Source organism: Somniosus microcephalus, chromosome 2 (assembly GCF_052327205.1).
Source record: "Somniosus microcephalus isolate GS21.2 chromosome 2, FLI_Smic_1.0, whole genome shotgun sequence".
NCBI lineage: Eukaryota > Metazoa > Chordata > Chondrichthyes > Squaliformes > Somniosidae > Somniosus > Somniosus microcephalus.
Window position 1 is genome coordinate 209543464 of NC_140988.1, and position 15878 is coordinate 209559341.

General features: G+C 45.8%; 1 protein-coding gene across 9 annotated transcripts in view; it reads left to right on the plus strand.

The window, feature by feature from the left end:
• The window catches only part of tbc1d1 (TBC1 (tre-2/USP6, BUB2, cdc16) domain family, member 1), a 492368-nt gene that overhangs the window by 247696 nt on the left and 228794 nt on the right, over nucleotides 1-15878 (plus strand). For 5 of the 9 annotated variants that reach the window (XM_085968523.1, XM_085968574.1, XM_085968564.1 and 2 more), the window contains 2 exons: nucleotides 12108-12370; nucleotides 15707-15862. In XM_085968523.1, the coding sequence (XP_085824649.1) occupies nucleotides 12108-12370; nucleotides 15707-15862 (419 nt within the window). The remainder of the gene's footprint in view (nucleotides 1-12107; nucleotides 12371-15706; nucleotides 15863-15878) is intronic. The other 4 variants (XM_085968539.1, XM_085968549.1, XM_085968553.1 and 1 more) reach the window with 2 other exon arrangements.

Consider the following 15878-nt stretch of genomic DNA (forward strand, 5'->3'; position numbering starts at 1 on the left):
CTCGGTCTCCTGCCACTCAGCCAATTTCCTAACCAGGTCAATAATTTGCCTTCAATTCTATGGGCTTCAACCTTAGTTAACAGTCTTTTATGTGGGACTTTATCAAATGCTTTCTGGAAGTCCATATAAATAACATCCATAGACATTCCCCTGTCCACTACTTTAGTCACCTCTTCAAAAAATTCAATCAGGTTCGTCAGGCATGACCCACCTTTCACAAATCCATGCTGGCTCTCTCTGATCAACTGAAAATTTTCAAGGTGTTCAGTCACCCTATCCTTAATTAGAGACTCTAGTAATTTCCCGACAACAGATGTTAGGCTAACTGGTCTATAATTCCCTGGTTTCCCTCTCTCACCATTCTTAAATAGTGGAGTGATATGCCCAATTTTCCAATCTAAAGGAACGGTTCCTGAATCGAGAGAACTTTGGAAGATTATAGTTAGGGCATCTGCAGTGTACTCACCTACTTCCTTTAAAACCCTGGGATGGAAACCTGGTCCTGGGAATTTGTCACTCTTTAGTGTCATTATTTTCTTCATTACTGTTATTTCACTTGTATTAATTTTATTGAGTCCTTGTCCCTGATTTAGTTTCCTTGGGATTTCCAGCATGCTATCCTCTTCCTCTACTGTAAATACTGACACAAAGTAATTATTCAACATGTCTGACATTCCCTTATTATCATTGATAATATCACCACTTTCAGTTTTTAAGGGGCCAACTTTGCTCCTGACCACCCTCTTTTTCCTAATATAAGTAAAAAAACAAAAATTGTGTTGACTTTTGATATCCCTTGCAAGTTTCCTTTCATACTCCCTTTTTGTAGCTCTTAATATCTGTTTTGTGAGCCTTTGCTGTTCTTTGTATCTTTCCCATTCGTCAGGATCGGTGCTATTTTTTGCATTTTTGTCTGCTTTTTCCTTTTAGTTTTATGCTGTCCTTTACCTCTTTAGTCGTCCATGGCTGTTTTTCTTTGGCAAGTAGAGCTCTTGCCCCTCAGGGTATAAACTGGTTCTGTATCACGTTAAATTCTTTTTTGAACATCTCCCACTGACCGTCTGTCATTTTACCTAGTAACAGATTTGCCCAGTTTACTGTGGACAGTCTCTGTCTCATCACTTTGAAGTCGCCCTTACCCAAATCTAGAATCTTAGCTGTTTGCGTTTCTCCCTTTCAAACGCTGCGTTGAACTCGATCATGTTATGATCGCTATTGGATAAATGTTCACGCACCATTCGGCTGTTAACTAAATCTGGCTCATTATTCATTACTAAATCTAATATGGCATGCCCCCTTGTTGCCTCGAGGAAATGTTGTTGTAGAAAACTATCTCAGACACACTCAAGAAATTCACTACCTTTCTGACAGTCTGCTTATCCCAATCTATATGAAAGTTAAAATCCCCCATTAAAATCACTCTGCCTTTACTACATGCTTGTCTAATCTCTGCATTTATACAATCTAGCACTTCACAGCTGCTACCAGAGGGCCTCTACACAACTCCCACTACAGTCTTAAATCCTTTCCTATTTCTTAATTCTACCCATAAAGTCTCCACTGCCTGCTCTCCCACCATTGTAGAACATAGTCTCGAATATAACACAATTTATACAGTCGTTTTCCAGAAGGAATGCAGGATAGCTTCAGTTCTAAATAAAATTTATAGCAGAGCCCCTAATGAAGATGGTTTACATCACAGTTTGACATCAGTATTGGCACTGTGTAAACACAGCTCCGTAATAATCACACAAAATAGTAACTGCACTTTCAGTAATTGTTTCATGTAAAAGGCTTTGGTCAGCAGTAGTCCTTGTACCATAACATTTTGCACCAGTGGTTGCATGGAATGCACATTGTGCACTCTTGTCTACGTTGAAAGACGGTAAACGCCACCTGGTCAGTTGTTTCCGCTAAAACTAGTAAGTGAATTTATTTACAAGAATTATTTTTAATTGCACAGAAGCATCAACAACACATTGCATTTATTTAGTGCTCTTAACGTAGCAAAGTGTTCCCCGGCGCTTCCCAGGTGCGTAAGGAAAATGGCTGCCTAGCCAAAGGAGGAGAGATTGGGGGTGGGGGTCGTGGGGGGAGGTGGATTGACCATAAGCAGAAGGTATACAACAGGTAATCAATGATTTAAACTGTCTGAAGTGTTTGTCCTTTTCAGGATCTTTTAACCGAGACTATGAATCTTGGGAGCTTTTGTCTCCGTGGAATTTTGTCTCACCACAATGATGTGGAAACAAATGGTTCAAGCAGGGGAACTGAAAATGCTAGCAGCCATTTTACTATTCCAAGCAGTTTGTAACATTTCAGTTCAAAGCAGTCCTTTCACAGTTGGCAGGGAATTATATTATTAATGCTCCCTCACCCTTATTCCCACTAAACTGCTGACCACCCAACTTCCCTTCCTGGCCCCCCTGTTAGCTGATCTTGTTAATGTTTCCTTCTCCTCAGGTACTGTCCCCCTCCCTTTCAAATCTGCCGTCCTCACGCCCCTCCTCAAAAATCCCACCCTTGACCACTCCGTCCTTGCAAACTACCGTCCCAGCTCCAACCTCCGTTTCCTCTCCCAAGTCCTTGAATTTGTTCTTGCCTCCCATCTTACCTGCGACTGAAACAGTCCTTATTAAAGTCACAAATGACATTCTACGGAACTGTGACCATGGTAAACTATCTCTTCTTATCCTTCTTGACCTGTCTGCAGCCTTTGACACAGTTGACCACACCATCCTTTTCCAATGCCTCTCCACTGTCCAACTGGGTGGGACTGCACTCGCCTGGTTCCATTCTTATCTATCCAGTCGTAGCCAGAGAATCAACCCCAGTGGTTTCTCTTCCTGCTCCCACACTGCTACCTCTGGAGTCCCCCAAGGATCTATCCTTGGCCCTCTCCTATTTCTCATCTACATGCTGTCCCTTGGCGACATCATCCGAAAACACAGCGTCAGGTTCCACAAGTACGCTGACGACACCCAGCTCTACATCACCACCATCTCTCGCGGCTCATCCACTACCTCTGATTTGTCTCACTGCTTGTCCGACATCCAGTACTCGATGAGCAGAAATTTCCTCCAACTAAATAATGGGAAGACCGAAACCATTGTCTTCGGTCCCCACCACAAACTCTGTTCCCTAGCCACCGACTCTATCCCTCTCCCTAGTCACCATCTGAGGCTGAACCAGACAGTTCATAAACTTGGCATCCTAATTGACACCAGGTTGAGCTTCCAACCACATATCCGCTTCATCACCAAAACTGCCTTCCTCCACTTCCGTAACGTCGCTCGTCTCCGACCCTGCTTCAGCTCATCTGCTGCTAAAACCCTCAGCCATGCCTTTGTTACCTCTAGACTCAACTATTCCAATGTTCTCCTGGCCGGCCTCCCATTTTCCAACCTCCGTAAACTTGAGGCCATCCAAAGCTGCTGCTGCCTGTGTCCTGGCTCGTGCTAGGCCCCTTTCACCCATCACACCTGTGCTTGCTGACCTATATTGGCTCCCGGTCCCTATTTCTGTAACCTCCTCCAGCTCTACAATCCATCGAGATCTCTGCACTCCTCCAATTCCGGCCTCTTATATGTGCCCAATTTTAATCGCTCCACCATTGACGGTTGTGCCTTCAGCTACCTAGGCCCTAAGCTCTGGTCTTCCCTCTCTAAACCTCTCTAGCTGTCTCTCCTTTTTAAGACACTCCTTAAAACCGACCCCTTTGTCATCTACCCTAATATCTCCTTATGTGGCTCAGTGCCAAATTTTGTTTGATAACGCTCCCGTGAAGCGCCTTGGGCCGTTTTACTACATTAAAGGTGCTATATAAATGCACGTTGTTGTTGTAATCAATTTTATCATTCAGGTAGATCTAACATTTGAAATTCAGGATATTGGGCCTACTGGTGAGTTGATGGGTTTTGGTACTGACTTATATATCAACTAACTTGTCATCAAATGGCGTTGTAGGCTCACGTGCATTAACGTTACAAAACTATAAGAGAATTGTAGGTGCAATTAACTTGTTAGTGAGCCGAGTTGAAATCCACCTGCCCCAAAGCCCAAATCTTATCTCTTTTTGTTTCACTTTTCCCGTACAACGACAAAGTAATTCTTTTCAGAAAACAGTTCTGTTTTAAATTAACAATGGCCCAGAACTACGGGTCTCCACGGGTGAGTACGCCCGGGGTACTCACCCATAGGCCCAATGGAAGTGCCGGTTTCCTGCATGCACTGCGCATGTGTGGGAAACCGGCACTTCCGTTCCCCTGAATGAAGGGGTTCAGAGTTCGAACGCGTGCGCAGGAGAGGCAGCGCGTGCGCATCGAACTTGCGTTGTTTTGCAGGTTTTCCTGGATGGGTAAATCCCCAGAAGTTACACTTTAAAAAGCAGTCATAAGGCCTGCTTTTTACAAGGTAAGTGGTGAATTAATTAAAATTAGAACATTTTTTCCACAGATTTATTATTTTTAAATACTTTAAAGAAAGGTAAGTTTATTTTTAGCCCTGTTAGAAAATAAAATTATTTTTTTCAAAAATTTAAATTATTGTTTAAAATAGATTATTTAAAAAATATGATTTAAAAAAAAATTTATTTGAAGATTTAGTGATGTTTTGGGGCTCGTAGTCCTGTCAAACTTATGAATGAAGCATTCCCTGCTCCGATTGGCTCCCCATGGCCCACGTGATCCCAGGGGACGCATCGAACTAACTGCGCCCCTGGGATACGCAAGCACTGCGCGCTGGCAGTTGGAGGAGGCCCAGGATCGGAATTCCACGGGGGCCCACAGCTCAATGGCCGGCGCGCAAGGTAAGTGCAGGTTGGGGGCTTACACCCGTGGGAAGCCCCCGACCCGAATTTCTGGGCCAATATATTGGCCTATCTAAACTTTCATATGAAAAAACATAATTGAAATTTAGTGGTTTGAAGCAAGACCGGGATCCGCTTTGATCATGCTAACCACACTGCGGTCTATCTCGTGGTTGTGTTACTATGTTTTAAAATCTACGAAAATGTAAACATTGCAGACCTCTTATCTTTAATACCTCGAGTCACTGTTTGTAAATGGTTCCTTAGATTAGGATGGTGATTGCACTTGGGTTTCAGTTCAGTATAATGGCAAAATCTTAATACTAATTGTGACTTTCCCATGGCGTTGCCCGTAGAAAGTTGAAACAAAGTGGATTTTCCTCAGTGCATTGATGCTTGGGTATAAGTGTGGAGATCTGCAGCTTCTGAAGCTGTATGCAGTGGTCAAGATATACAGGTGTGAGGGGAGGTGGTGGGACTAGGAACAGCCTGCAGAATAAGTCTCTGATTAAAAAGGAGAGGGAACTGAAACGGAAGAAAGAAAGACTTGCATTTATATAGCACCTTTCACGACCACTGGATGTCTCAAAGCGCTTTACAGCCAATGAAGTACTTTTGAAGTGTAGTCACTGTAGGAAACGCGCCAGCCAATTTGTGCACAGCAAGCTCCCACAAACAGCAACGTGATAATGACCAGATAATCTGTTTTTGTTATGTTGGTTGAGGGATAACTATTGGCCAGGACAACGGGGATAACTCCCCTGCTCCTCTTTAAAATAGTGCCATGGGATCTTTTACGTCCACCTGAGAGAGTAGACGGGGCCTCGGTTTAACGTGTCATCCGAAAGACAGCACCTTTGACAGTGTAGCACTCCCTCAGCACTGCTCTGGAGTGTCAGCCTAGCTTTATGTGCTCAAGTCCCTGCAGTGGGACTTGAACCCACAACCTTCTGACTCGGAGGGGAGTGTGCTACCAACTGAGCCACAGCTGACAATACTTGTGGTCATCCAGGAGGAAGGTTTGGGATAACAACAGAAAATGCTGGATGTTGCCTGGCCTGCTGAGTATTTGCAGCATTTTCTGTTGTTTTTTCAGATTTCCAGCATCTGCAGTATTTTGCTATTGTAGGAAGGTTTGTGTAGTGTATGTACCTTTTAAGGGGAGAACTACTTTTTACAGCTCCTGTATACTGTAGTACCGGCAGTGACCACACCTGTACATAAACCCTGAGTAGGGATCTCTACAGTTAGTTTTAGAGTAACCCTCATCCAGTAAACACCTGTTGATTGTTCCCTGCAGTCTCTTGTCTCATTATTGAAGGAAACACAACATCAAGATACACGGATCTAACAGTGGCGACGAGACGATTCAAACCTACCTGCAACTCTGCATCACCTCCCAGGGATTCGCTCCTGGAGAACAGTGAAAGAAGAAGGCCGAGTCCAGAAGCACGGGCGTCGACCATCCAGCGGAGATTTGAGCATCGCAGGGGAGGCTGTTGAGAGCTGGGCTTGGTTCTCCAGTCACGGTGGTCCAGCGAAATGGGCTGGCAGCAGGTACGGCGCAGACCCTTCCCGGACAGCGGCGGCTAGAGCCGACCGATGGCACAGAAAAGGCCGAGCTGCATCGACGGGAGAAGAGAGAGGGTAGAGTGCACAGGGCGCAGCCGGTGTTCAGGACCGAGCAGCGTCGACGGGAGAAGAGAGAGAGTAGAGCGCACAGAGCAAAGCCGGTGTTCAAGGGCCGAGCAGCGGCAACGAGAGAGAGAGGCACGCAGGAAAATGCGAAGAGCGCAGCCGGTGTTCAAGGGCCGAGCCGCAGCGGAGAAGAAGGGAGAGCGCGGGAGACGCCATTAAGAAGGGAGAGCGCGGGAGACGCCATTTTGAGCCGCAGCGGAGAAGAAGGGAGAGCGCGGGAGACGCCATTTTGAGCCGCAGCGGAGAAGAAGGGAGAGCGCGGGACACGCCATTTTGAGTCAGTCTAACCACACCCAAAAACGCCGAAGAGTGGCAGTATCACAGCATTTGACAATGAAGTCGAAGATTGGACGACATATGTCGAACGCATTGAAGTATACTGCAAGGCGAATGAAGTGCCAGATGACAAGAAAGCGCTGGTATTGTTGAATTCAATGGGTGCAAAAACGTATGGCTTACTGCAAAACCTAGTAACCCCAGAGAAACCAGTGGAAAAGAATTTTGAAAACATAGTGTCAATCCTACAGGACCACTTAAACCCCACACCGCTGCTGATAGCAGAAAGATTTAAGTTTCACAAAAGGAACCAGCATAAAGATGAAAGTAATGCTGAGTATTTACCGGAACTGCGCAAGCTATCGAAACACTGCCAGTTTGGAACGGGACTAGCAGATACTTTAAGGGACAAGTTCGTGTGTGGGCTTCAAAGTGCAGGAACCCAGAAACGGCTTCTATCAGAAAAGGATCTTACGCTGGACAAGGCTTTCAGCATGGCAGTATCACAGGAAGCAGCAGCACGGGGCGCGGCAGAGATACAACGGAGACCGCAAGAATATGGCACAAATGAAATGTCATACAGAACAGTGAAGTGCTATCGCTGCGGCAGAACAACACACGACCATAAGGATTGCTGGTTCAAGGACCAAGTGTGCAGACAGTGTGGAAAAGTAGGACACATAGCAAGAGTCTGCAGGTCGGAAAAGAAAACCAGCAGAAAGAAATCTCCACAGAAGAAGTACAAGAAGGTACATAAGGTGACGGAGAGTAGTTCAGACGAACAGAAAAGTGACACAGACTCCGGAAGCAAGGAGCTGGGTTGTCTGAAACTACATAATGTGATCAAAATGTAGGATCACCAAACTATCTGGGTCACGCTCAAGATAGCCGGAGTCCAAATGAAAATGGAATTGGACACAGGATCCGCCCTAACAGTCATAAACCGAAGGGACTACAAGCGGCTATTCTCACATATACCCTTGAGAGATACAGAGATCGTCTTGAAGACGTACACGGGGCAAAAAGTCTACCCCAAAGTAAAACAAGGGTGAACGTTATATATAACGGCAAGGAAACACCAAAAATGGACCTATATGTATTGCCAGAGGGAGGACCACCACTACTAGGACGTGAATGGATCCGGAAGATACAGCTAGATTGGCATTCCATACAAGCACTGACTGTAGATGCCAAAAAGGATGACAACGTCACACCTGGACGACTGTCAAAAATGCTAACTGACGCACAAGAAGTGTTCCAGGAGGAACTTGGAACACTAAAAGGCATAACAGCGACGATCAAAATCGAGGAAAATGCAAGCCCAAAGCTTTTTAAGGCCAGACCGGTGCCTTATGCGATCCGCCCAGCCGTCGAAGCAGAGCTGGAAGGTTTGGAACGTTCAGGAGTACTGTCCAAAGTGGACTGGAGCGAGTGGGCTACACCCATCGTTCCTGTAATGAAGAGGTCATTGAGTAATACGCCTGGGGAACCAAAGAAGGTTCGCATCTGTGGGGACTTTAAGGTGACAGTGAACCCAGTCCTTCACACGGTACAATATCCACTTCTGCGGATTGAAGATATTTTCGCCTCGCTATCTGGAGGGAAACGCTTCACTAAGATTGATCTGGCCCAGGCGTGCCTGCAAATGGAGGTAGAAGAAGCCTCGAAACAGTACCTCACGATCAACACTCATAAAGGTCTCCACCAATACAACCGGCTGGTGTTCGGGGTAGCATCAGCTCTGGCTATTTGGCAAAGGGCAATGGATCAAGTCCTGCAAGGGATTCCAGGGACCCAGTGTTGTTTGGATGACATCCTGGTCACGGGCGAAAATGACAGTGATCACCTCGCCAACCTGGAGCAGGTGCTCACTAGATTGAAGGAATATGGGCTCCGAGCTAATCGCCACAAATGCGAGTTTTTCCAGAAGCAGATCTCGTATTGTGGCCACGTTATTGATGAAGAGGGGTTACATAAGTCCCCTGAAAAGATTGAGGCAGTAGTCAAGGCTCCAGCACCGGAAAATGTGTCACAACTGAGGTCGTTCCTCGGGCTGGTGAACTACTACCATAAGTTCTTGCCAAATTTGTCTACCGTACTACACCCACTGAACACCCTACTGCAAACGGGGATACCATGGAAGTGGAATGACGAATGTAAACGAGCTTTCCAGAAGAGCAAAGAATTGATCACATCAAAAGAGGTGTTGGCTCATTTCAACCCAGCACTACCAATTCGGTTGGCGTGTGATGCATCACCCTATGGTATTGGAGCGGTGCTGTCGCACAAATTCTCGGACGGCTCAGAGAGGCCAATAGCCTTTGCGTCACGATCACTAACCTCAGCCGAACGTAACTATGCCCAGATTGACAGGGAGGCCCTCAGCCTAGTGTGGGGAGTGAAAAGGTTCAACCACAATCTGCACGGGCAGAAGTTCACCTTGCTGACTGACCACCAACCACTTGTCTCCATCTTTAACCCAAAGAAGGGCGTTCCGGTGATGACTGCGCAACGGCTACAAAGATGGTCCCTTTTTCTAGGGGCGAACCAATATGAAATCGAGTATAAGAGCACGAAACAGCATGGAAATGCTGATGGGCTATCACGCCTGCCACTGCCTTCTGCGGAGGAAGCACCAGCAGTGGACCCTGTCGAAATATTTCTTTCGACTATAATTGAAAGCTTGCCTGTAACTGACGCTGATCTGGAGAAGGAGACCCGAAATGACCCGACACTGTCTCGGGTATATGACTTGACGGTGAAGGGATGGCCAACACATGGCAACTCACTGTTGCCAATTCTCATCCAGAAGAGAACAGCTGTCAGTATGCCAGGGGACCTTGATGTGTGGATCCCGAGTGGTAATTCCACCCAAGTTAAGGGAGAGAGTGCTCAATGAGCTTCATGAAGGCCATCTGGGAGGGGTGAAAATGAAAAGCCTTGCTAGAGCTTATGTGTGGTGGCCGGGGATCGATCAGCAAATCGAGGACCTGACAAAGAGCTGCTCAGGATGCCAGAAGGTCCAAAATGCACCACCACATGCCCCTCTACACCCATGGGAGTGGCCCTCATCTCCATGGCAACGGGTGCATATTGATTTTGCTGGTCCATTCATGGACTCAATGTTTTTAATAGCTGTGGATGCGCACTCGAAATGGCCTGAGGTGATCAAAATGTCCTCCACCACCACGGAGAAAACTATTGCAGTCCTACGGACCATATTTGCTAGGAATGGCTTGCCAGAGCAGATTTGCTCTGATAACGGACCACAGTTTGTGTCCGAGGAGTTTCAAAGATTTATGAAGAGGAATGGGGTAAAGCATTACACATCCGCCCTGTATCATCCAGCCACAAATGGATTGGCTGAGAGGTTCGTACAAACCTTTAAGAAAGCAGTAAGGGCCATGTGCGATGACGACATTCCACTGTAGCATAAGGTGGACAATTTCCTGTTTGCCTACAGAAATGCGACACATGCAGTCACCAACCAGACCCCGGCCATGATGTTCTTTAACCGAAGGTTGAGATCTCGTATGGATTTGCTCAGACCAAATGTACGAAGAGATATTGAGAATAAGCAATTCCAGCACACCAATGAGAAGCCGACAAGGAGCTTCAATGTAGGGCAACCAGTCTTGGCCCGCGACTACCGAACAGAGAAATGGCAACCAGGAACAATATGCACACGGCAGGGGCCACCAATGTACACAGTGGATGTTGGGGAGAACATTGTGAGATGCCATGTTGACCAGATCCTAGAGTCACAGGAACGAGTCAACCCCATGTCTCGCCCATACGTACCTGGTGATGAACTCGACATACCGGTAGCATCTACCCCAGAAACAGTAGCATCGGAAGCTGATGAACCAACCGATGACAGGGGGCCAGAATCGCCTCCGCACCAAGAGCAAGACACTCAGGAAAGGCGCTATCCAGAAAGGATCAGGAAGCCTCCCCAAGACTGAATTTATAAATAGACTATTTTCAGTTAATGTTGCATGTTAAAAGTGTTAATTGTAATTAGTTGATATTTAATTGTTAAATGAATGTTATGGTACTGTTAATCTAAAAGGGGAGGAATTGTAGTGTATGTACCTTTAAGAGGAGAACTACTTTTTACAGCTCCTGTATACTGTAGTACCGGCAGTGACCACACCTGTATATAAACCCTGAGTAGGGATCTGTAAAGTTAGTTTTAGAGTAACCCTCATACAGTAAATACCTGTTGATTGTTCCCTGCAGTCTCTTGTCTCATTATTGAAGGAAACACAACATCAAGATACACGGATCTAACAGTTTGGGATGTTGGCAGTGAGAGGAAGTTTGAATACTGCTGCTCTCAGTCTAGGATCTGGAGCTTCTGAAGCTCCATCTGGTGGTAGAAGTGTGTAGCTGCATGTTGTGTGACAGTGATGGTGCCCAAATAAGGAGTGCATGACATAAATAGCAAATGTAATATTTTGTTATATAGATGTCCACTTGAACTGTGGAAAAACACCTAGCCGCATAAATATACATTCTGTCCTTCCAAACGGGTGTTGTCTGGAGGCAGGCGTTTAAAACTGTGTAATGCTGGGTTAGAATACTGGTGTGTACAAGCCTGTCACAGTGACGGAGGTACAGTAATTTGATGTGATGAAGTAAGGGAGCAGGAATGTCTAGGACAACTGTCAAACCAGTATGTTTGAATCAGATAATAAAATGTTCTGATTTTAATCAGCGCCTCATCCAAAAGTTTGAGGCTGAAGTCTCAAGTGTGTTTTAGTCTTTGGCTTGCCTTATATGGGTGAATTCTGCAGGTTATTGTCAAGCTACTAGATGGAGTGCCATCCAACAGCAAAATTTTTCTGCCTTAACCTGACATTACTCAGCTTTTCCCAATTAAACAGGCAGCCAAGATTCCTTTTAATAAAAAATGAGTGAATGCAGTTTTTTTTCTGTTATTATAAACTGGTTACGAAAATCCCTTTCTGTGGCTTTGAACTGTGAGATCTCTGACGATGCATTTTTGTTAGCTAATCATTACTTACAAGTACAAAAGGCCTTCTTCCATTTTGCATTGGAGTTTTAGCCCAACCTCTAATAGCAAATGAGGAATGATTGTGGAGAGCACAGTGCCCCAGACAAGTGCTCTCCCAGCTGGAGCTGGATGTGTGGTTCAGAGGGGACACCAAGGGGAAACTGAAAGAAAAAGTAATGAAAATCACTTAAAAAAGAACATTTTTTAAATGCATTTTTTTTAAATGAAAGAGCAGTGTGCCAAAGAAGAGGCGGCTGGATGGTTGCCATTTATTCATTAAACTTAATTACTGTTGTGTCCACACAGACTGTATCGTTGGATGAAAGTGATGACCAGGCACCTTCTATTAGTCCTGTGAAGTCTCATGGTTCCACAGGAAATTTGTTGCAAGACCTAGATAACAGCACTGAACCGACTCAACCAGCATTTAGACAACGAGCCAACACCTTCAGTTACATGCCTTCCAGTGTCGAACAGCCACAGCAGACCCTGGAGGAGACCCCATCCTTTCCCAAGCCAAAACTGATGAGGTATCACTCAGTGAGCACAGACACACCACACAAACAAAAGTAAGATTTTGGATACTTTGCAGACGACAGCCACATCTTTATAATCTTTTAATTTGAGATCTTGCCTTTTATGCAAGTAACAATTCCTAACTAAAAGAGCTATTACTGTTGTGTTCTTTAAGTTGTCTCTTGCCTCTATGATGTACCAGCCTGCGCTATATTTTAAAACTGACCAAACAAAATCTTGAAATCTTCTCAAAGTATTGTATTCCTGTTTCCACTACAAGAGTCCTTGCCTTCATTTAGAACCTTCAGTCAAGATGGACAGAGTGGGCCGTCCAGTTCATGGTCTTCTGTAGGACTGCCTCCAGTGCTGAGGCACACTTTGAGGGACAAGACAGGCAATATCATTGTATTCACTTGCACCTTAAACAAACTTAGGCCTATTAAAGCTGATCGATATGAGGCATTAGCACTCATTGAAATAAACACAGTCGAGATAGTGATGTGTTTTAAAAAAATTCTGCTGTTTAGTTTTTTGTGACGAACCATCTGTTAAAGGCGGTGGGAATAACTAAACAAGCCTATGAATGACGTCCTCTGTGACATTGGCTTTGGTGGTTAATCCTTCCTATCCTTCGTGATCTTTCTTTCTCAAGTATTTGACACAGTTGATCATACAGTCCTCCTCTGTTGTCCAGTTCTGTGGAATTGCCCTTATGTGGACCCATTCCTACCTATCTGGATACAGCCAGCGCATTTCTAGCAATGACTTCTCTTCCTTTTCTTGACCTGTCCACTCGAGTCCTGCAGGGATCAATCCTTGGCTCCCAACTTGACCTTTTCTTCATAATACTGATGTATGCTTCCATATGATACCCAGATCTACCTCCCCGCCATTTCTCTCAACCTCATAACCACTTCTGTGCTGTCGGCTTGTATTTTAACTTGTCCGGCAAGTCTTGGACAAGTTAAAACTTCCTTCAGCGGAACATCAGGAAGAAAAAAGTTTTCAGTCTTAGCCACCAATTCTGCTCCCTTGACAGTGACTTTATCCCCCTCCCTGACCTCGCATTCAACTTCAACAAGATAGTGCACCACCTTGACATCCTGCTTGATCCTGAGCTGAGTTTCAAGTCCTGTATCATCTCCAGCACCAAGACCACTTACCTCTGCCTCGGCAACATTGCTCACCTCTGGCTCTACCTTAACCCCACTGCTGCTGAAACCCTAATCCATGCATTTGTCACATCCAGACTGGGTGATTCTAAGGCCCTTTTTGCTGTTCTTCCTTCGTCCATGCTTCATAACAGCCAACTTGTCCAAAATGTGGTTAACCATATCCTGTCCCACTCGTCCTTCACTTCAATCCTCGAGAACCTACACTGGTTCCCTGTCCCCATGTCCTGTGTATCCCTCCACCCCACCATTAGTTGCAGAGCTTTCAGCCGCCTAGATGCTTGTGTTTTGGGACTCCCTCCCTAAACTCCTCCAACTCTCTACTTTCCTCTCCTGCTTCAAAAACCCACCTTTTCACCCAAGGCTTCAAACATTCCTCCTAAACTTCATCTCTTGGCTCAGCACTCCATTCCTCCCCAAATTACACCATCACATGCCTTGGGATGCTTTGGGGGAAAAGTTCAGTTGTTTGTGCCTCCCGTTAGTGCCTTAAGAGGGCGCTAATGGGGCACAAAGCGACTAGCGCCCGTGCGTGGCGATGTTTGCGCCGCTCGCGAAATTAACTCGACATTTTGCGGCAGTGCTAAACACTACCGCCACGATCTCCTGCCCGGCAGATTGTGACGTCAGTCGAGTGCGCAGCATCCCGGACCGGATATTGAGTGGCGCCTCCTGCCTTACCACCTGCCGCTAGCAACGACAGGTTGAGGGGAGCGTTATGCTGTCAGAAAGGGACTAGGGGAACGCTATTTAAAGGCGACCGCTTCCTGCCTTTTTTTGTCGGTGACATTTTTGCACCACGCATTGAGAGAGAGAGAGAGAGAGAGAGACATCTGGAGAGATTCAACGCTGTGTGAAGGAGTTTTGAGTACCGAGCAGCACTTTGCAGGTTTATTTTGATTGGCCCTTGCTTGCTTCCCCAACGCTCTGAGGTAGCACCTCGCTCCTCGGCCTTAAGACAGGTGTGAAGTGCCTGATTTAGCGCTCCAATCACCTCCAAGGGCGATAAAAGCCAAGTTTGCCATCGGAGGCGATAATTACCGCCAGGCGTTAAACTTTGCACACGGCCGATAATGGCGCCCCAAACGGGGCGATACTGAATTTTTCCCCCTTTGTGTGTTAAATTCACTATATAAATGTATATTGTTGATGGAGAGGAAATGTTGATATGCAGTTGAATTGGAATGGGAAACATGTCACAGTTTACAGTATTTAATACAGTGGTCGGGAAGTCATCGCACAGTGCCAGGATGGAACTGGCTGCAATTATATTTACAGTTTGGAATATTGAGCAATGATAGGAAAAGTGAATTTCCATGAAAATAGCCGATAGGGTGCATCTAAAAATCTAGTTGTGAAATAGGCTCGTGGGTCAGTTAGTAGAGCATTGAACTTCAGAGCAGCCTGTGGCTTCCACCACTTCAGTTTGGTGAGATGCTAAGCAGAGATGAAGGATTCTGTTTTGGAGGAGGGGAAAAAGCTATCACTGGCTGTGGAGAAATCAGTGGCCTGGACTATCCTTTCTTCCTTGTGACTGAAGTGGGAGGGTTTTGGAGAGCAGCCTGCTGCAAAAGGATAAAGTAAATGTCGAAAGCTCCTCTAGTTATTTTTGTGGGCTGGTTCCAGTTTTACTACGATTAATCATTTCAAAGCCGCTGTAGCTCTTTTATTTATCCAAGACTCTTCCCATTCCTAGCGCAAGGCCCTGCTGGGGGGTGCAGGCCAGCCCTGGGAGGGCAGCCAGGCTGCACAATGACCCGGCCTGGCCTAGCCTGGAAATTTGGCTTCACTCATCTCGTAACAGCTGCAGCGTAAAAGAGGCGCCCTGAGCCTGCCATACGACGGGGGGGGACAGGGGGCAGAGAGGAAGGTTGGATCTTACTAGTCACCTTGCACATCAAATCTAATTGTGCAGGCTAAGGACATCTCTGGTACACGGCATTTGTTAAGGGATGAGTATAGCCAAATTTCCAGGCCAGGCCATTTGTGTAGACTCCGTTGTATCAGCAGAGAGCTCTTGTACCTCTTGGCACACTCTGCTAATGAATATTCCTTAATTGGCACTTTTGTCTACTTTGAATCCTATTCTAAGGACATTTCCAGAACTGCAAAGATTCACCTACATTACTGTTTGTTAAACATTTTAAACAAAATGTGAAGTTTTATTTTCTGATTCTGGCCACTTGTCTTTGTCTCTCCTGTTTGCTGGACACGTAGCCTGAACATATCAAATGGTAACACTAACGTGAGATCGCCGCAGCCCAGGTTGCACAGGACTGTAGATCACCTGCGGTCTTCTGCCTCGACTCCAAATTTTTTTAAGTATTTGAAGACTAGCTCCAGTGGAAGGGATGGTGGGCTGATGTTGAAAAGGTGAGGCAACATGTTC